The sequence below is a fragment of the Lynx canadensis genome, chromosome B2 (assembly GCF_007474595.2).
Source record: "Lynx canadensis isolate LIC74 chromosome B2, mLynCan4.pri.v2, whole genome shotgun sequence".
Classification (NCBI taxonomy): Eukaryota; Metazoa; Chordata; class Mammalia; order Carnivora; family Felidae; genus Lynx; species Lynx canadensis.
In genome coordinates, this window is record NC_044307.1 from 161,847 (window position 1) to 183,009 (window position 21,163).

Below are 21,163 nucleotides of genomic sequence, written 5' to 3' on the forward strand. Positions count from 1 at the left end.
ATGTATATATGTGTATATATATATATACATATATACACACACACATATATACATACACACACATATATATATATAGTCAGGGTCCTTGCTCCATTTTTGTCAGGATCAGGCTTACAAGCATGATGGGCTGATGGGTGTGCACAGAGAGACAATGAAACCGTGAACATTTACTCATGGGCGTAGGGGAAAGGGCGTTTTGAAGATATATGTGTTAGGGGTTTGGGTCAACACAAAACAAAATTCTGGTGGCACCACCTCTGTTTACCTAAACTGACCTGGGGACAAGAAAGACAGAGCAAGCTACCTCAGGGTCAACAAGGCACCTTTCTCTTTCTAATTAGCTCCACTCTGGGCAGCTTCACCCCACAGCAGTCTGAAGCCCTGTTTTTCCTGTTTACCTAATTTGGTCCTTCCTTCCTGTGAAAGCAGCTTTCTGCTATTGGACTAAATTGGAATACCTAATCTTGTTTACCTAATCTTGTATATTTTTATCCTGAGATTTCCTATTCCTACACCTTTGTATAGGGGCTTTTGCCCCGTTTACCTAATTTTGTTTACCAAATCTTGTTTACCCAAACTTGGGTGTGTTCATCCTATGGCTTTCTAATTCTTTATGCCTTGTTAACCCATTGGTGCAAGCTCAGGGAATTCGTAAACTTATTCCCCACAGCCCTTCAAACAGAGTCAGAAAATCAGCCAAGGTAAAATGTCATGCGACAGAGGCCTTACCAGCTCATAAAAGGAAGGTGTCAGACACATACACGTACAACCGGTACAACCAGCCAGTGTGACTCCCTCAAAAACCAGGCAGGTCGGTGCTGGTGTTGGGCGGGTCACTAGGCAGGTCACTGCCATCAGGGCAGAGGCCCCTCCTGTGTGTTTTCTGGTGTCCCAGGGGGCATGTGGAAAACGGCTCAGAGAGCTAGAATACCACTTCAGAAATGCCAACCAAACTCCATCACAAAGTTCCTGAGAATTTTCATTTATTTATGATTGGAAAAACAATTCATCCACTCTCATGAAGGACAATGTGGAAATACTTACAAATGTAAGTCTTTATTTCTGGATTTTTCCATCATAGTCCATTGATTTGCATGTCTCCCTTTATGTCACTACTACACTGTCTTTATTACTCAAGCTTCATAATAAGTTTAAAATCAAAGTATAATTTTGCCACCTTTTTATTTTTTACAAAGTGTTTTTGGCTATTCTTAGTCCTTTGTATTCTAACTTTTAAGATCAGCCTGTCAGTTTCAAAGGAAAGAAAGAAAGAAAGAAAGAAAAGAATCCTGCTTTTTTAATAGGTATTGTATCCATAGAGAAATTTGAGGAGAATATCCACTTTTATATTTTCTTCTAGAATTTTTTTTAATTTTCTTATTTATTTTAAAATTTACATCCAAATTAGTTAGCATAGAGTGCTACAATGATTTCAGGAGTAGATTCCTTAGTACCCCTTACCCATTTAGCCCATCCCCCCTCCCACAACCCCTCCAGTAACCCTCAGTTTGTTCTCCATGTTTATGAGTCTCTTCTGTTTGGTCCCCCTCCCTGTTTTTATATTATTTTTATTTCCCTTCCCTTATGTTCATCTGTTTTGTCCCATGAAGTCCTTAAATGAGTGAAGTCATATGATATTTGTCTTTCTCTGACTAATTTCATTTAGCATAATACCCTCCAGTTCAATCCACGTACTTGCAAATAGCAAGATTTCATTCTTTTTGATTGCCGGGTAATACTCCATTGTGTGTGTGTGTGTGTGTGTATCTATATATATATCTATATATATATCTATATATATATAGACCCTGACTCGCATTTCAACCCTGCCTACCGCTTTCTTGCTGGGCAAGAGAGAACTCCAGACCCACAATCTATGACAAAGGGCAAATGAAAAGGAATCTTTCTGAGCCTAAAAAAAATTATTATGACAGAGGGAAAAAGCTTCAGATTTCCACTGTGCTAGGAAGCAAGGACAAGGTCAGGTCCCGGGAAGAAATCCTCCCTGCGGCCACCAGAAGGGCACAGGGCACAGCCCGGGCCGCGGCATGGAAGGGAACTATGTGGAGAGAGATCAGAGTCCAGGTTTGTTATTTGGATTCCTGGAAAGCACAGCGCGTCTTGGAATCCAACCCTGTCTGGGTAGGGAATCCCCTGAATCGGTTTTTCTTAGGGAAATCCCAGGCTGGCCCTTGCAGTGGCTCCGAGCTGCAAATCCCCAGCTCCCCTGGGTGACTCCCCTACGGCTGAGGCGGGTGTGACAGCAACCCCTGTAAACCATCCCCACCCCCACCACCAGTGTTCGGGTGGGGGCTGTCCTCCTCCAGGCTCTGACGTCTGCTCTCGCAGGCTCTCTGCTGACCGCTGCCCAGAGGTCCAGGCAGGGCCCGCCACACAGGATGCTCCATCCGCATACAGACCCGAGCTCGAGCCCATTCCTCGCCAGCCTCCTTCTCTGCCCTGTTCCTTCCCTGACGTGTGCCCTTCCTGTGATGCCAGGGCACGCACACCGCGCACTCCCCCTTTCCTTTGTTCTGGGGGAAGACTGGAAGGAAGGCAGTAGAGATTTGCATCTCCAGTCTTGCTTGCCAGCAGCTACTAGCAAGACTGTGGGTGAGTTCCCTTCTTATCAATGGAGCTGGAGGGGTACCAACATTTACCCCATAGAAAGTGGAAACAGGGAATGCGGTGCATTTACAAATGTCTCCTGGAGTTCCTGGAATCTCGTAAGTCCTCATGCCGTTGGTAAATATCAAGTATTTACTGCACCAGACAGATGCCCACGAAGTGCTGAAGATACAGGTCAGTCAAGACACAGTCATGGTCCCCAAGATTCCTACTGTTTAGTGGGGGTGACAGACAAGTAAGCAGGTGGTCTTATTGCTGGAGAAGCTTGTTCCGAGGGGCTCAAGGAAGGCGTATGACTGGACAGAGGATGGGCCCATGGCCCAGCATAGGCAGGGAGTTAGAGAGGGCTTCCTGGAGGAGGTGCTGCGCACAGGTTGATCTGTGTAAACCCCTGAGGCCGAGGGGCGGGCCAGAAGGAAAGGCATGCTCCCTGGCCTGGTGTCGGGGCATCTGCAGGGAACGCGGACGGTGCACGGGCGCAGCTAGACCGGCAGGTCCGCGGCTCGACAGACTCTGTTCCCAAGAAACCTCGTCCTGGGCCCCCCTGCAGGAGCTTTTCCGAGAAAGGAGACATGGGCCCCAACATGGTGTAGCCTGCGCAGGCGGGAAGGGCTGAGAGGGAAGCATGAGAAGCCGCGAATGGTAAGCAGCTTTCAACACCTGATCTCTGTCCGGGTGTGAGGTCCAGGTGTGAGGAACGGAGGGGCTCAGACGAGGGGTCCGGTCCCGAGGCCAAGGTGGGAGGAGGGGTGGGCTCAGACCAGGGGTCCAGTCCAGAAGCCAAAGTGGGAGGAGGGGAGCGGAGAGGCTCAGACCAGGGGTCCGAGCCCCGAGGCCAAGGTGGGAGGAGGGGAGGGGCTCAGACCAGGGGTCCGGTCCGAGGCCAAGGTGGGAGGAGGGGAGGGGCTCAGATGCTTTGCGCAAACACGACGGAGATGGCTTCCCGGCTTCTAACCTCTTCTTGCAGCGCTGGCTCCAGCCTCCCGCAACCTGATCCGGTGTTTTCTGCTCGGCTACTGCTGACGCTTCAGGATGCCCGGATCCTATTGGACGCCGGATGCAGGTGCAGCCCTGCAGGCGGATGGTCTCAGTCTTCCTCCAATTTTATTGACCAGTAAGAGCTTCAAGGAGACCAACATGATTTACGTTGAGTTTTTAAAAATATTTGGTTGGTCTTGGATCCCATGACCCTACACAGGCGCTTCTGTAAATCCAAGTTCTGCAGGTTGGAGACTCCTGCGGTAAAATGGGACCATTTCGCATCTCTCCGTGAGTGAATGGCCACTAAAAGTACAGCAAAAAAGATGATAACTTGACATATTTAGGGAATTTTTATTTGGAAAACATTGGGAGTACTTTTAAATTTTTTTTTCAACGTTTATTTATTTTTGGGACAGAGAGAGACAGAGCATGAACAGGGGAGGGGCAGAGAGAGAGGGAGACACAGAATCGGAAACAGGCTCCAGGCTCTGAGACATCAGCCCAGAGCCCGACGCGGGGCTCGAACTCACGGACCGCGAGATCGTGACCTGGCTGAAGTCGGACGCTTAACCGACTGCGCCACCCAGGCGCCCCAGGAGTACTTTTAATAAATGGTGTTTTGAGAACGGCTTTTGTGGCACTGTCCTGAGTTTGGGAGAGGGTAGTGGTTCCTTTGGGATGTTAGGAGGATCAGAGTAGTCAAGTCAATTCCCGGAGGGCACACAGCCTGTGCACGCCCTCTTTGTCTCAATCCAAATCCTCCCTGCAGAGCCAGGGAGGAAGCAACAGCTTCCTGGGAGATTCTGGGAGGTCACAGCGCATAGGGAGTAGGTAATGTCCAGCGGAAAGGTGGGGAAACAGTGCTGTGATGTGACAGCGGATGTGCGGTGTTCTGGTGTGCGGAAGGTGGGCTCAGCACTTGATTGTTGGTCTAGGATTGTTTTAAGTACTGGATTTGGCTTGCAGGTTCTGGGGCAGGATAGGAAGAAGGTTAGAGAGCTCACGACCCAGGAACCTAAAGTTCTTTGTGAAGAACATTTTATGAACAGTTTTCTGAGCCTGGAAGAACTTAGAAATTCTGTCCAATCGTCTCATGTTAAGGCTGGAAAACAAACATCTGAGGAGGCGAACGCACCTGCTGGAGCGCACATAGCAGGTGGCGCCCTGGGACTGCAGCCTTGTCTTCCATCCATGCAGGAGACTCATCCTGTGTCTTCTGGAGACCTGGTTCCCTCTGTCAGGCTGGTGTGAACAGGCTGCTCTGGTCACATCACTCCTCACCGACCCTGGCCAGCCTTTCCGGGTCCAGAGGTCAGGACCAGGGGTGTGGTTGTGAAGCAGGGAGAATTCTCAACAGAGAAGGACCATCCTGTGTTTGGAACAGGAGGGTAGATGCTTTGGCAGACAACAAAGTGCTTGATCAGACAGTATTCTTTGTTTACCGACTCCACTGTAGCAAAAGTGAAAGAAAATTCATGAGATCATTTGAGAACAAAGGGTACAGACACAGTGGTTCAGGCAGCAGATTTCCAACCCAGCCTATGCATATAAGCTGGACACAAGGCTCTTTTTCCTCAGCCTCCTGCTTCTGGTCCCTTGACTGCAGACATGTCATCTGGTGCTTCCTGCCTCTGTATGAGTTGGGGCTTGATGGTGGGGTTGGGGAGAGATGGGGTGGGAGGGGGCTCAGGAGTGCAGGAGAGATGGAGCTGGGAGGAGCTGGGAAGCCATCTTGCAGGGATGCACCAGGCACCGATATCTACAGAGGTGAAGGAAGATTCTGGAAATAGAAGAGGTTCACTTGACTCCTGGGTTCTCTTCTGTGTCAGATCTGACAGGCTGCTTAGGGGAGGGTGGTGGGAGGTATGAGTGGGCCTTGTGCTCAACGGGGCTGCCAAGATTTGAAACCATGCAAGCCCTTTGACTCTTATTGTGTTTAGGGGTCCTGGGCTCTTAAACTTCCTTCTCCTCCCAGAAGAGCAGTTCACAAAACTCATTTATCCCCAGCTGTTAAAGGCCTGATACATTATCTTGTAAAGAGTATGTGCACCGTGAAGAGAGCTAGGATAAGAGCTTGGCACGGAGGGGCCCCAGTCCAGTGAAGAAATGTCTGTGGCATCCAGACTGGAAAGATGAGTTTGAGTGGAGCAGGAGGGAGGGCCTCCCAGGCTTGCTGATAATGACACAGGGTAAGCTTGCCCAGTTTTAGGTTATTCAAGTAGGACTCAGACCTGGCCCTACCTCCTGTGAGTGAGGCCCTAGTCTAATTACAGGAGGAGATCGTATTCTACAACAGGCATATATAAAAACACAGGAAATACAGATGAACAAGGCACATAACACACTGAGTTATTATTATGAGGCCATGGGACATTTAAAAAATGAAACAATTGTACAGAGAATAGGCATCCTAGCCAGGGTTTCCTTGTAAGGTAGTCCTGGAGGGCAGTGCCGGGAGTAACCCCTGAGGCCACCAAGTCTTGGGAATTCTCTTGGGAGTTGTTTTTAGAGTCTGGTATATATCTTTGGATGCTTTGTAATTGTATTTAGTTCTGACCTTTGACAAACTACATGGATAGGAGGGAGGCAAGTAATGTGGGAAACCATCAATGACGTTGGGATGAAGAAGAGGTATGGCTATAAAGGAATACGATTGATTTTCTTGAGTTCTAAGCTGGAAATTCCAAACAAGAAGTTCCAAGACAGGGGGGGCCACAGCTTGTTGTGAAGGAGCTGGAGGGCCAGCCGGGTGTGTCAGAGAGGGGACAAGTGGTGCAAAGGCTGCAGGCATTCCAGTCACCTTGATGCCGGGTCGCTTGGCTTTCATTGTCCAGGTGGAGGTCTGTTCTGAGGAATGGGCATCAATGACCCTCACTGCTAACTTGGACAACAGAGTGAAGAAGATCACTGAATATGTCTGGGCTCAGACCAACGTTCCTGTGCAGGACCAGGTCCTTCTGCTGGGATCCAAGACTCTCAAGCCCCAGAGAAAGCTGTCATCTTATGGCATCGACAGGCAGACGACCATCCACCTCACTCTAAAGGTGGTGAAGCCCAGTGACGAGTAGCTGTCCCTGTTTCTGGTGGAGATTGGTGATGAGGGGCAGAGGCACCTCCTCCAGGTGCGAAGGTCCAGTTCGGTGGCCCAGGTGAGACAGATGATTGAGAGCAAGATGGCTGTAGTGCCTGCCTGAGAAACAGACTGTGGTTTGCAATGGCAAGGAGCTGGAAGACGGGAAGACCATGGGGGAGTATGGCATCAAAAGGGGCAGTTTAGGGGCGCCTGGGTGGCTCCGTCGGTTAAGCGTCTGACTTCAGCTCAGGTCATGATCTCGTGGTCCGTGGGTTCGAGCACCGCGTCGGGCTCTGTGCTGACAGCTCGGAGCCTGGAGCCTGTTTCGGATTCTGTGTCTCCCTCTCTCTCTGACCCTCCCCTGTTCATGCTTTCTCTCTGTCTCAAAAATAAATAAAAATGTTAAAAAAAAATTTAAAAAAAGGGGGCAGTTTACTCCTCATGACGACCTACTGTATCTGGTGTGGGGGGGTGGGGTGACCGCATCATGGGTGGGTGATCCAGGAGCAGAAGGGCTACTGCTAGCCCTTACTCACCACCCACATCCTTTGATGATTTCCCCAAATTAATGGGAAAGATAGAGAAGATGTGGGGTTAAGTGGGGAGGAAGGGCTGCAGAAAAACTCTGCTTTCTAATTCCCACCTTCCTGGATCTCACATAATTGATTAGGTGGCAAGATTGTGCATGTGACTCCAGCAGAACATAAATCTTTAAGGCACTGTAGAGACAGCATCAAAGCCAGCTTGCAGGGGTGCCTGGGTGGCTTGGTCGGTTAAGCGTCCGACTTCGGCTCAGGGCATGATCTCATGGTCCGTGAGTTCGAGCCCCGCGTCGGGCTCTGTGCTGACAGCCCAGAGCCTGGAGCCTGTTTCAGATTCTGTGTCTCCCTCTCTCTGACCCTCCCCCGTTCATGCTCTGTCTCTCTCTGTCTCAAAAATAAATAAACGTTAAAAAAAAATTTAAAAAAGCCAGCTTGCAATTGAATCTTTCCCTGGCCCCCTCCGATTTATAGAGACACTGCTGTTTCCTCTTTTGTCCAGCAAGTTAGTGTAAGTTTTAGATTGGGATCCATGTTCTACTAATTTCTGTTTCCATCGATATGTTTCATCTGTAATATCACACCATATGCTGAACAAAACTGAATTTCTACTTACAGAGAACACTGAAATGACTCATCATAAATGAAGTACTCTGATATGATTACAATCTTGTTAATAAAGAATTTAGAAATTCAAATTAAAGTATATCCTGTGTCCCTATTTAAAGCTGTTTGGTATGAAATGTCACCTGGCACCGTGTCCCTTCTTACTCTTTACGTTCGGTAACCAAACTGTTCTCATTTCTGGGGAAGATGGTGAGCAAGGGGAAATATTTTCCCCAGGACCCAGAGGTTTCGTGTCTCCAGTGGGAGGTCCTTGGGGCAGGGGTTTCTGGAAGGTGTGGTCTGCCTCCATCACCGTCACCGTCACCGTCACTGGGGCCGGGCCCTCTCCGGGGAGCGCGGGGCCCTTTCCTCCACCTCCTCCGCTCACTCACTCCTTGTCCCCCTGTCCCCCTGTCCCGCTGCTCGGTACACTTAGGGGTCCAATGCTCCTGGTGGGCATTAGGTTGGTCTGGTTTCCCAAGATGGGCAACCGGGGATCCTGTTTTCGGACGGGGTCTCCTGCAGGTAGAGTCTACGATTTCCCGGTCAATTTGGGGGCCTCCCTGACGCCAGACAGCGTGGGGTCTTTTCATGGTGTGCCGTCCGAGTGGGAGCGGGTGGACGTTACCCGTCCGGTGATACCTGGCCCTGGCAAGGGCGGTCACAGTGCCCCGAGGATGGGGAATGTCCTCCCCCAATCCTGCCTTCTCTCTGCCTCCGCCCGAAGGCCACTCTCCCCAGCCTGAACCGTGAAAACGAGGATGGAGGGACTGCCCCGAATACTCCCGGACCTCAGGGGCTCAGGATCGCCCCGCCCCGTCCGACCTTGGGCACTTGCAGGTTCGCACACGGAACCCGCAGACCGCCTTCCCGGTGGCCATCCCCACCCCCGGGCCCGCCCCCTCCCCAGACTCCCCAGGGCTTCCTCGCCGCCCCCTCACTTCCTCCTTCCCCAGCGTGGACACTAGCGGGTTGAGGGCCGGCTGGACCGCCCGGTAGGAGCAAAGCGAACCCGGTGGTAGAGGCGCGGGCGGCCTGCGGGTGGAGGGGGGCGGCGGGCGGGGCACACGCACCCACGAGGTTCCTGCCTGCGTGCGGTACGCGTGCGGGAAGGCGGGGAGGGGCGGGGAGGGGGACGAGGGAGGCGGGGAGGGGAGGGAGGCGGGGGCGGGGGGGGGGCTAGCGGGGAGGGGCGGGAAGGGGCGGGGGCGCCGCGGGGAGGGGCGCGGGGAGGTGGGGAGGTGCAGCGGGCGGGGCCGGCGGCCTCGTGTCACGCCTGCCCCGCCCCTCCCCGCGTCCCGCACCGTCGCCGCCAGCTGGGGGCACGCGGGCACAGTCGCGCAAAGCGGCCGCAGCAGGGGCGCCACCCTCGCCGTGAAGCCCGCATCCAGCAGCGCCGGTGACACCTGAGGTCGCACGCGTGCGCGTGCGTCTGCAGGTGCAGGTCGCGCACCGGCGGTTGCACGAGCGTCCGGTAGTCCTCCGGGGTCGGGACGACGCGGGAAGGCGGGGGGGGGGGGCGACCCCGCAGGAGGAAGGGCTCCCGCGCTGTGGCTGCGCTGACAGGCGAGCCCCCGGAGTGTTGGGGGTGGGGACTCCACGCGCGAGGTGACGCTGTGGCTGCAAGAGGATATCCCAGCGCGCGGAGCCCGGTGGTGAGCGCCATAGTGTGGGAGGCGAGCCTTGGTGCCCTTTAGCTGGTGTGTTTGCCACCTGCTTCCTGGAAGAGAGAACCTCACTCACTGGACACAGACTCAGGGTCGGAAAGGTGACATTGTCCCAGGGTCATAGCTAGTGAGTGACCGTGTGGGAATTGTGGCCTGTCTCATTTCCCAGTCGCTGCTTTTCAGCTGCTTCCCTGGGTTACCCCGCTTCTGAAAGGGCTCCTAAGGGCCAGAGTGGAAATCCGACTTCCTCCCGACCGACAGTTCTCCAGGATCCCGTGGATCTGATCTCCCTCCCATATGACAGTTCTCTAGGGGGGTGTGGATCTGAACTCCCTCCTCTACGACAGTTCTCCGTGGTGTGGATCTGAACTCCCTCCCATATGACAGTTCTTGAGGATGGTGTGGATCTGACCTCCTTCCCGTACGACAGTTCTCTAGGGGGGTGTGGATCTGATTTCCCTCCCATATGACAGTTCTCTAGGGGGGTGTGGATCTGAACTCCCTCCTCTACGACAGTTCTCCGTGGTGTGGATCTGAACTCCCTCCCATATGACAGTTCTTGAGGATGGTGTGGATCTGACCTCCTTCCCCTATGACAGTTCTCTAGGGGGGTGTGGATCTGAACTCCCTCCTCTACGACAGTTCTCCGTGGTGTGGATCTGAACTCCCTCCCATATGACAGTTCTTGAGGATGGTGTGGATCTGACCTCCTTCCCGTATGACAGTTCTCTAGGGGGGTGTGGATCTGAACGCCCTCCTCTACAACAGTTCTCCGTGGTGTGGATCTGAACTCCCTCCCATATGACAGTTCTTGAGGATGGTGTGGATCTGACCTCCTTCCCATATGACAGTTCTCTAGGGGGGTGTGGATCTGAACTCCCTCCTCTACGACAGTTCTCCGTGGTGTGGATCTGAACTCCCTCCCATATGACAGTTCTTGAGGATGGTGTGGATCTGACCTCCTTCCCGTATGACAGTTCTCTAGGGCGGTGTGGATCTGAACTCCCTCCTCTACGACAGTTCTCCGTGGTGTGGATCTGAACTCCCTCCCATATGACAGTTCTTGAGGATGGTGTGGATCTGACCTCCTTCCCGTAGGACAGTTCTCTAGGGGGGTGTGGATCTGAACGCCCTCCTCTACGACAGTTCTCCGTGGTGTGGATCTGAACTCCCTCCCATATGACAGTTCTTGAGGATGGTGTGGATCTGACCTCCTTCCCGTACGACAGTTCTCTAGGGGGGTGTGGATCTGAACTCCCTCCCATATGACAGTTCTCTAGGGGGGTGTGGATCTGAACTCCCTCCCATATGACAGTTCTCTAGGGGGGTGTGGATCTGAACTCCCTCCTCTACGACAGTTCTCCGTGGTGTGGATCTGAACTCCCTCCCATATGACAGTTCTTGAGGATGGTGTGGATCTGACCTCCTTCCCATAGGACAGTTCTCTAGGGGGGTGTGGATCTGAACTCCCTCCCATATGATAGTTCTTGAGGATGGTGTGGATCTGACCTCCTTCCCGTACGACAGTTCTCTAGGGGGGTGTGGATCTGAACTCCCTCCTCTACGACAGTTCTCCGTGGTGTGGATCTGAACTCCCTCCCATATGACAGTTCTTGAGGATGGTGTGGATCTGACCTCCTTCCCGTACGACAGTTCTCTAGGGGGGTGTGGATCTGAACGCCCTCCTCTACGACAGTTCTCCGTGGTGTGGATCTGAACTCCCTCCCATATGACAGTTCTTGAGGATGGTGTGGATCTGACCTCCTTCCCGTATGACAGTTCTCTAGGGCGGTGTGGATCTGAACTCCCTCCTCTACGACAGTTCTCCGTGGTGTGGATCTGAACTCCCTCCCATATGACAGTTCTTGAGGATGGTGTGGATCTGACCTCCTTCCCGTATGACAGTTCTCTAGGGGGGTGTGGATCTGAACTCCCTCCCATATGACAGTTCTTGAGGATGGTGTGGATCTGACCTCCTTCCCGTAGGACAGTTCTCTAGGGGGGTGTGGATCTGAACGCCCTCCTCTACGACAGTTCTCCGTGGTGTGGATCTGAACTCCCTCCCATATGACAGTTCTTGAGGATGGTGTGGATCTGACCTCCTTCCCGTACGACAGTTCTCTAGGGGGGTGTGGATCTGAACGCCCTCCTCTACGACAGTTCTCCGTGGTGTGGATCTGAACTCCCTCCCGTATGACAGTTCTTGAGGATGGTGTGGATCTGACCTCCTTCCCGTACGACAGTTCTCTAGGGGGGTGTGGATCTGAACGCCCTCCTCTACGACAGTTCTCCGTGGTGTGGATCTGAACTCCCTCCCATATGACAGTTCTTGAGGATGGTGTGGATCTGACCTCCCTCCCGTATGACAGTTCTCTAGGGGTGTGTGGATCTGAACTCCCTCCTCTACGACAGTTCTCCGTGGTGTGGATCTGAACTCCCTCCCGTATGACAGTTCTTGAGGATGGTGTGGATCTGACCTCCTTCCCGTATGACAGTTCTCTAGGGGGGTGTGGATCTGAACTCCCTCCTCTACGACAGTTCTCCGTGGTGTGGATCTGAACTCCCTCCCATATGACAGTTCTTGAGGATGGTGTGGATCTGACCTCCTTCCCGTATGACAGTTCTCTAGGGCGGTGTGGATCTGAACTCCCTCCCGTACGACAGTTCTCCGTGGTGTGGATCTGAACTCCCTCCCATATGACAGTTCTTGAGGATGGTGTGGATCTGACCTCCTTCCCGTACGACAGTTCTCTAGGGGGGTGTGGATCTGAACGCCCTCCTCTATGACAGTTCTCCGTGGTGTGGATCTGAACTCCCTCCCATATGACATTCTTGAGGATGGTGTGGTTCTGACCTCCTTCCCATAGGACAGTTCTCTAGGGGGGTGTGGATCTGAATTCCCTCCTGTACGACAGTTCTCCGTGGTGTGGATCTGAACTCCCTCCCATATGACAGTTCTTGAGGATGGTGTGGATCTGACCTCCTTCCCATATGACAGTTCTCTAGGGGGGTGTGGATCTGAACTCCCTCCCATATGACAGTTCTCTAGGGGGGTGTGGATCTGAACGCCCTCCTCTACGACAGTTCTCCGTGGTGTGGATCTGAACTCCCTCCCATATGACAGTTCTTGAGGATGGTGTGGATCTGACCTCCTTCCCGTATGACAGTTCTCTAGGGGGGTGTGGATCTGAACTCCCTCCTCTACGACAGTTCTCCGTGGTGTGGATCTGACCTCCCTCCCATATGACAGTTCTTGAGGATGGTGTGGATCTGACCTCCTTCCCGTATGACAGTTCTCGAGGGTGGTGTGGATTTGAACTCCCTCCTCTACGACAGTTCTCCGTGGTGTGGATCTGAACTCCCTCCCATATGACAGTTCTTGAGGATGGTGTGGATCTGACCTCCTTCCCGTACGACAATTCTCTAGGGGGGTGTGGATCTGAACTCCCTCCTCTACGACAGTTCTCCGTGGTGTGGATCTGAACTCCCTCCCGTATGACAGTTCTTGAGGATGGTGTGGATCTGACCTCCTTCCCGTAGGACAGTTCTCTAGGGGGGTGTGGATCTGAACGCCCTCCTCTACGACAGTTCTCCGTGGTGTGGATCTGATCTCCCTCCCATATGACAGTTCTTGAGGATGGTGTGGATCTGACCTCCTTCCCGTACGACAGTTCTCTAGGGGGGTGTGGATCTGAACTCCCTCCTCTACGACAGTTCTCCGTGGTGTGGATCGAACTCCCTCCCATATGACAGTTCTTGAGGATGGTGTGGATCTGACCTCCTTCCCGTAGGACAGTTCTCTAGGGGGGTGTGGATCTGAACTCCCTCCCGTACGACAGTTCTCCGTGGTGTGGATCTGAACTCCCTCCCATATGACAGTTCTTGAGGATGGTGTGGATCTGACCTCCTTCCCGTAGGACAGTTCTCTAGGGGGGTGTGGATCTGAACTCCCTCCCGTACGACAGTTCTCCGTGGTGTGGATCTGAACTCCCTCCCATATGACAGTTCTTGAGGATGGTGTGGATCTGACCTCCCTCCCGTATGACAGTTCTCTAGGAGGGTGTGGATCTGAACTCCCTCCTCTACGACAGTTCTCCGTGGTGTGGATCTGAACTCCCTCCCATATGACAGTTCTTGAGGATGGTGTGGATCTGACCTCCTTCCCGTAGGACAGTTCTCTAGGGGGGTGTGGATCTGAACTCCCTCCCGTACGACAGTTCTCCGTGGTGTGGATCTGAACTCCCTCCCATATGACAGTTCTTGAGGATGGTGTGGATCTGACCTCCTTCCCGTAGGACAGTTCTCTAGGGGGGTGTGGATCTGAACTCCCTCCCGTACGACAGTTCTCCGTGGTGTGGATCTGAACTCCCTCCCGTATGACAGTTCTTGAGGATGGTGTGGATCTGACCTCCTTCCCGTATGACAGTTCTCTAGGGGGGTGTGGATCTGAATTCCCTCCTCTACGACAGTTCTCCGTGGTGTGGATCTGAACTCCCTCCCATATGACAGTTCTTGAGGATGGTGTGGATCTGACCTCCTTCCCGTACGACAGTTCTCTAGGGGGGTGTGGATCTGAACTCCCTCCCGTACGACAGTTCCCCAGGATCCTGTGGTTCTTCTCCTTTTTCACATTGATTGTTTTGTGGATATTGAGCTAGCCTGCATTCCAGGAATAAATCCCACTTGGTCGTGGTGAACAATTCTTTTAATGTATTGTGGATCTGGTTGGCTAGTATCTTGTTGAGGATTTTTGCATCCATGTTCATCAGGGAAATTGGTCTACAGTTCTCCTTTTTTAGTGGGGTCTTTATCTGGTTTTGTAACCAAGGTAATGCTGGCTCATAGAAAGAGTTTGGAAGTTTTCCTTCTATTTCTATTTTTTGTAACAGTTTCAAGACACTAGGTGTTAATTCTTCTTTAAATGTTTGGTAGAATTCCCCTGGAAAGCCATCCAGCCCTGGAGTCTTGTTTTTCTGGGAGATTTTTGATTAGTAACTTGTTTCCTTTACTGGTTATGGGTCTGTTCAAGTTTTCTATTTCCTCCTGTTTCAGTTTTGGTAGTTTATATGTTTACAGGAATTTGTCCATTTCTTCCAGATTGCCCAGTTTATTGGTGTATAATTCTCATAATATTCTCTTATTATTGTTTGTATTTCCACTGTGTTGGTTGTGATCTCTCCTGTTTCATTTCTGATTTTATTTGTATGGCCCCTTTCCTTTTTCTTTTTGATCAAACTTACTAGGGGTTAGAATAGTTCTCCAGATATTTGAAGACAAACCCCCCCCTCCCGCCCCCCCCCCACCCCAGTCTCCCTCTCCTTCTTGGAAAATCTGTAGTGCCTAAGAATAAGTGCAATACCCCAGACTTGGTATAACCAACACTTGGTAGATTAGACTTATTTATCACCATTTATCACCTTCTTTCTTTCAGGGGCTCTGCTTCTGTTAATACAGCCATTAACTGCTGACTCCTGAGTGCTAATCTGTGGTGAATCTCTCTTCTGGGCTCCAATGTTCATGCCCCTCCTGCTTCTATCTGGTGTGATTATCGTGCTTTACCAGTCTTTAAACCACAAGCCATGTGTCAGGATAACAACACCAAGCTAGAAGTAGGGAGACCCGGGTCCCACCAGACATAATAGCCTTTGGCCCATTTGACTGGCTGATGTGGAGAAGTCACACATTTCTCTTTGCCTGCCTCAGGGTTTTCATGTAGCTAGATGACCTCTGGGGCTCCTGGCTTATCCCCCTGGCTCTAACTGCAAGAAGTACTTTTCAAACAAATGAAAAGGGGACATAGAAGCCTTTCAATCCTGAAAAGTGGCGCTGAATCACATTTCCCAATGGTGCAGAAACCACAGCGGCTGAGGTGATGGCTAAAAGGTGCACATCAACCTTTCTTTGGCATGTTTCCTGACAGGTGTTGTTATGTAGGTAACTCACTGCAAACTTCCTATTGACTGTTCCTAATTTAAAAATCATAATCCCCTGATTTTTTAGTTTTTCACGAAAAGAAAAAACCTCCCCCCCCCCGCTCCCAACAGAACATCATGTTTTTATCCTCATTAGGCGGAACAGGTATTCGTGTGATTAAGAACGAGGGTTGGTGTGTCAGACTGCCTGAGCTTCCGTCCAGGCTCTGCCATTTCCTAGCCCAGCAGTCTAATGTGTCTGTGGCCCAGTGTCCTCACTTGAGAGTAGAATTGGTGAAGCAGGTTGAACACGTAAAGCTCCTGGAACAGTGCATGGCACAGAATAAGTGTTTGGTAAATGCTCACTCTTACAGGCCCTATTTCCTAAGTCGGGAAGGTGTTCAGAGAGGTCCGCACCAGGTAGTGGGGAGAACTGCTGTGTGAGTTTATGTCTCTGGGCTTCATTCTCCCACCGGTTAGGCAATAGTCCTAACTGTAGACTAAGATAGGAGGGTGGTTGAGGTTAAATCACTGGCCCAAGGTCACACTGTTGGTAAATACTTATCAGGATTTCAACCCAAATCCCACCAATTCTGAGAACCTTGGTGTTTTTTTTTTTTTAAATTTATTTAAACAAGCCAGGCTCTCATTTACTAGAGGCTGTGGCAGATAAAAGTACACACGAATCCTGATTCTGATCTCAAGATAATTTTGTAGTGCTGGGGTCATATTGGAGATGTGTTCAGGTGGCAGATCACCTTATGGTGATTCAGGCTTATGGCCCAATGGTGCTAGAGGTGTTGTTCTAAAAAGTCAAATTTTTCTTAAACATCTTTTAAATGTTTACTTTTGAGAGAGAGACCAGGGAGGGGGAATTTAGTGGGGGAGGGGCAAAGAGAGAGGGAGACACAGAATCTGAAGCAGGCTCCAGGCTCTGTGCTGACGGCTCAGAACCTGATGTGGGGTCGAACTCACAAACCACAAGATCATGACCTGAACCAAAGTCGGATGGTCAACTGACTGAGCCACCCAGGCACCCCTAATATTCCAGTTTTTTTTTTTTTTAAATTGTAATGTTTATTGTGCTCTCTTGCAGCCACCTTACTTAGTGTCATGCTTATGGGAGTCGTCCACACTGTGTAAGTCATTCCTCTTACTGCTGGTTATTCCAGTGTATGGAAATCCTGCTTTTATAAAATCTGCTTTCCTATTGGAGGACTTTGGGAGAGTTTCCAGTTCTTGGCCGTTAGAAGAATTGCTGCTATATTTTGATTGACTTAGGAAGTAAGGGTTAGCTGACGGATGAGAAGGCGGTGAGGGCTTGTCCTGCTCAATGAAGCTCTCAACCGTAGGAAGGTGGTGAAGGGTTGTGTGCAGTTGTGGGGTGAAGAAGAATATGGATGTATGCCTGCTTTTCTGGGTCATCATGGAGAAATCAGCAGGCAGACAGTGATGTGCAGAGAAGCATTTACTTTTGCTGTTACTGTCACTATATTTTTTGGAGCATGGGGCATCCAAAGAAGCAAAACTGCCCTCATCCCTGTCCCTCCTGTCACACCTACTAGAACCACATTCCTGATCCACACAATTTGCATGGATTCCCCCTTCCCTTTGTGAAATTTAATAAGGGAAAACCTCACTAAGGTGGAGTGAGGCTGAGGCTGGCAGGGGACACTCCCATGCTGTACCGCTTGATGTTAATTATCGGGAGAATTACCAATCACGGACTCCAATAGGAGGATTGCTTGTCAGGAGGGAATCATCGTTACAGGGAAACGTGTGTGGTGGGGTGTATGCGGGATAAGCGGTAAGAAAGAGGGTCATTTGTGTGTGTGTGCGTGTGTGTGTGTTGGAAAGGAACACTCAGTTGTGAGAAAATTAGGAGAAAATATTAAGTAATTGGTATTTTGAAATACTTCTTTGAGCATTTACATATGTAAAGATTAGAGAGTTTTGGCAATAAGAAAAGGAAAGATTGCAAGATTGTCATTTAGAATAAATGGATTTAGGGCAAAATTTTTGACTTTTTTTCTCTTCCCCTTTAAATGGACTTTTTTTTTTTTTAGAGCAGGGCTAAGTTCACAGCAAAATTGAGCAGAAAGTACAAAGACTTCGCATATACCTCCTGCCCCCACACGCATTGCCTTCACGCATGATCAATACTACACCAGACCGTACGTTTGTTACCACTGATGGACCTGCACATCATAATCTCCAAAGTCCAGCGGGGCTCACTTTGTGTCCATTCCGTGGGTTTGTCATAATCTCCCAAGTCCACGGTGCACTGCGGGGTTCACTTTGTGTCCATTCCGTGGGTTTTGACAAATGTGTAATGACTTGTAGCTACCACTATAGCATCATACAGATGAGTTTCACTGCCCTACACATCCTCTGTGTCTGCCTCTTCATCCCTCTCTCCTCCAGTCCCTGCCACCACTGATCTTTCTCTTTCTCTTTTTTAAAAAAAGAGTTATTCCTTATAATGAGGTGGTAAGTATGCCCTGCTGAACCCCTGTGGTCTTCCAGGACCCCTCCAGAGACAAAGCAACCCTTTCTTCTTTTCTAACATTTGATGAAAGTTGATTGAGCCTCTGGAGACACCCCCCCCCCCCCCCCCCCCCCCCCCCACAACTAGGTCCTTCTGGTTATCTTGTCTCTTGCCTCAACCAACCTTAAAATTCCCGTGTGAGTCTTTTATTATGTAAATTACTGTGCTTTTACTTTTCTGCCATTATTCTGGTTTAACTCTCTTATGAATTTAATTGGTGACCACTTTAATGATTGTGTGATCTCTCTGCAAATGTAGGATGGAGTACAGAGCCAGAGACTAATTTTGGCTACGGTTGACATCAAGATTGATGTTCCTCCAAGAGGAAACCAAATGTTAATTTGCAGTCAAATTGCATGCAGACATGGGGTCATCAGAGTGATGGGGGCAGTGCTGAGGGAGAGGAATCCAAAATAGAATCTGGTATTAATGGGACACCTGCAGAATCAGGGTAATGAGACTCCAGTCTCAGCTTGTCTTAACTTGGTCCGTTGGTGACCTCATCTGTTAAGGGAACAGAATTTCCCTCCCTTGCCCATCTGAAGGAGTGGCTGAGGATAAATTAGGTATTTGGATTGCCTTTCTCAAAAAGCACTATTGATGTTTAACAATTGGCCGTCCTTGTAGACACGAGTCACGGAAGAAGGGAGTTATTTGCAGTTCTGGGCAACAGGCAGCAGGACAGAGTGGCCGGTTTGCTGTGTGACCAGCTCCCGCGCCCCGCTGCTCTCAGTGCCCCCTCCTGCGCCCCGCCCCCTCCCCGCCCCCTCGTGCCGGTGTCCTGAGCTTCTGTCAGGTCGCTGCGCCCCGCCTGCTCGCAGCCCACCCGGTGTCACGCATGGGAAATTGCACGGGCGGCGGTGGCCCGGGGTGATACTCAGGGCCGTGGCCAGGCCCGGGACCCAAGCCCTAGGCTCCTGGTGGGAGCTGGCAGAGGCGCCCCCTCCTTTCTCGGTGGGGTTCCCCGAGGGAGGATCTGGAGGTGCATAGGGTTGAGCAGGATCCGCTCCTGCGGATTTTCCGTGGTCTCCGTTTCCGTTTCCGGGTACCTGCTCACCGTCAGGGGTCACCGTTTCCGGGGGCTTGCTGGCTGTCAGAGTCACCATTTCTGGGATCTGCTTCCCGTCAGGGGGTCACCGTGTCCAGGGACCTGCTGGCAGTCGGGGGTCACCATTTCCGGGGACCTGCTCGCCATTGGGCGTCACCGTCTCCGGGAACCTTCTGGCCGTCGGGGGTCACCGTTTCTGAGGACCAGCTTGCTGTCAAGCACACACGGGGGGCGCAGGTAGGGTGTCTGGGAATCGGGCCTGTGCCCCCCTGTCCTTTCAGATGTGTTGCAGCCTCCGCAGGAGCGCGGGTGACCCCAGAGTAGGGACCTGGTCCCTGGCGCTGGGTCCCCAGCATTATGTGGGAGCAGACGTGCAGCTGGGGCGCCGGTGGGGCAGGGGGTGGGTGGGGTGGGGACACTTTTACAGTTTCCTCCTACAACTTGCACTGTTTCCTAGGGTTTCGTGCCCCCTCCCTAGTGGCTCACGGATCCCCTGCTCTGCCTCATGGGTGAGGTTAGGGAGGGGTCCAGGCATTGGGGATGGAACTTTCTCTGACTTTCTTCAGGGTGTGTCCTTAGGGCCAGAGGTGGTGGGAGTGCCGATTAGAAATTTAGCCAAGAAGGGGCAGTTTGGTCACACGCAGAGGAAGGGCAGGTGGTGGTGGCCCACCCACCTGTGGGCACCTGACGGCTCAGCTCAAGAGAGGCAGGAAGTGCTGAGCTGTGGGTCTGGTGGCCTCCTGCAAAGTCAGAGGTTCGGAGGCCACCGCCTGGTCCCTGGCCCGGGCCTGTGCTGCCCTTGCCTCCTTGTGCACCAGCTACAATGTTCAGTAAACTGCTTCAGGGGAAGAAGAAAGTTCGTTTTAAACTTGTGGCTACCGGAAGCCAGCATTTCTCCCTAGGGGCGAATGACCCCACAGGCTGTCTGTGGGACTTGGGTTAAAGCTACTGTTTACAGATACTTGTACTTCAGCGTTCTGACTCCTGACCCCTCAGGAGCACGCCAATTCCTGCCCAAGTGTCGGGATTTGGGGACCCTGTGCCAGCATGTGGCCCAGACACAACAGCGTCTTCTCCAGTGTTGGAGGGCGGGTCTGGGGTCTGAAATCCTGTAGCAACTGTCCCTTGAGCTAAGGTCTAGTGAAGCGGTTTCAGAAAGTGAGCTGGGTTTTGCCCACAGAATTCCTGGTTTAGTGGGTCTGCGGCAGCACCCGAGGGGTTAAAATTCTATGTTCCTGGGCGATGCTGTTGCTGCTGGTGCACACTGCATTTTGAGAACCACTGTCAGGTACCATGAAAGGCCAGCAGGGTTGTGCTATAGCCCCCGGACTGCAGATTCCCACCCCATTAAGATAAACTGTGCTCAGGCTGCAGAACAGTGGGGTCTGTCACCTGCTCCCTGAGGGGGGGCTCAGGGAGGGGCTAGCAAATGAGGGGAGGCAGGTCTGTCCCCAGGAGGCATCCTATTCTTTTTACATTTATTTTTAATTTTTAAATTTTGGTTTCCAGTGTAGTTACCATACAGCGTAATGTTAGCGTCAGGTGTAAATATACTGATCCATCACATACACACAACAACCAGTGCTCATCACAACAGATGCCCTTCAATGCCCATCCTTAATGCCCATCCTTAATGCCCATCAATCACCCCACCCCCTCCCACCACCCCTCCAGCAGGCCTCAGTCTGTTCTGTCTAGAGTTTAGAGTTTGTTTCTTGGTTTTCCTCTTTCCCCACTCCCTGTGTGTGATTTGTATCTCAAATTCCACATACAAGTGAAATGATATGGCATCTCTCTTTCTCTGCCTGACTTATTTCACGTAGCATAAAACCCTCCATTTCCACCCATGTCGCTGCAAATGACACAATTTCATTCTTCTTGATTGCTGAGTAATACTCCATTGTATATATACCAGGTATTTACCTGTTCATCTGTTGCTGGACACTGGGCTGTTTCCAGTGTTTGGCTACTGTTGATAGCCTGCTATAAACATTATGGTGCATGTGTCCCTCATATTAGTATTTTCATATCATTTGTTCTGCCCATTTTTAAATTGGATTGTTTTTTGGGTGTTCAGTTTTATAAGTTTTTTTATGTATTTTGGAATTGCTCTATCAGATGTCATTTGTGATGAGGGAGCTAAGGCAAGCTGACACCCTGG

General features: G+C 51.2%; 1 protein-coding gene across 1 annotated transcript; it reads left to right on the top strand.

Moving 5' to 3' along the window:
* Nucleotides 1-6,413: 6,413 nt before the first annotated feature.
* UBD (ubiquitin D) lies at nt 6,414-19,326 on the top strand. Its single transcript, XM_030316791.1, is given in 3 exon segments — nt 6,414-6,794; nt 6,796-6,896; nt 19,284-19,326. Coding segments are annotated over 3 exon segments (525 nt in total).
* The last annotated feature ends 1,837 nt before the right edge of the window (nt 19,327-21,163 follow it).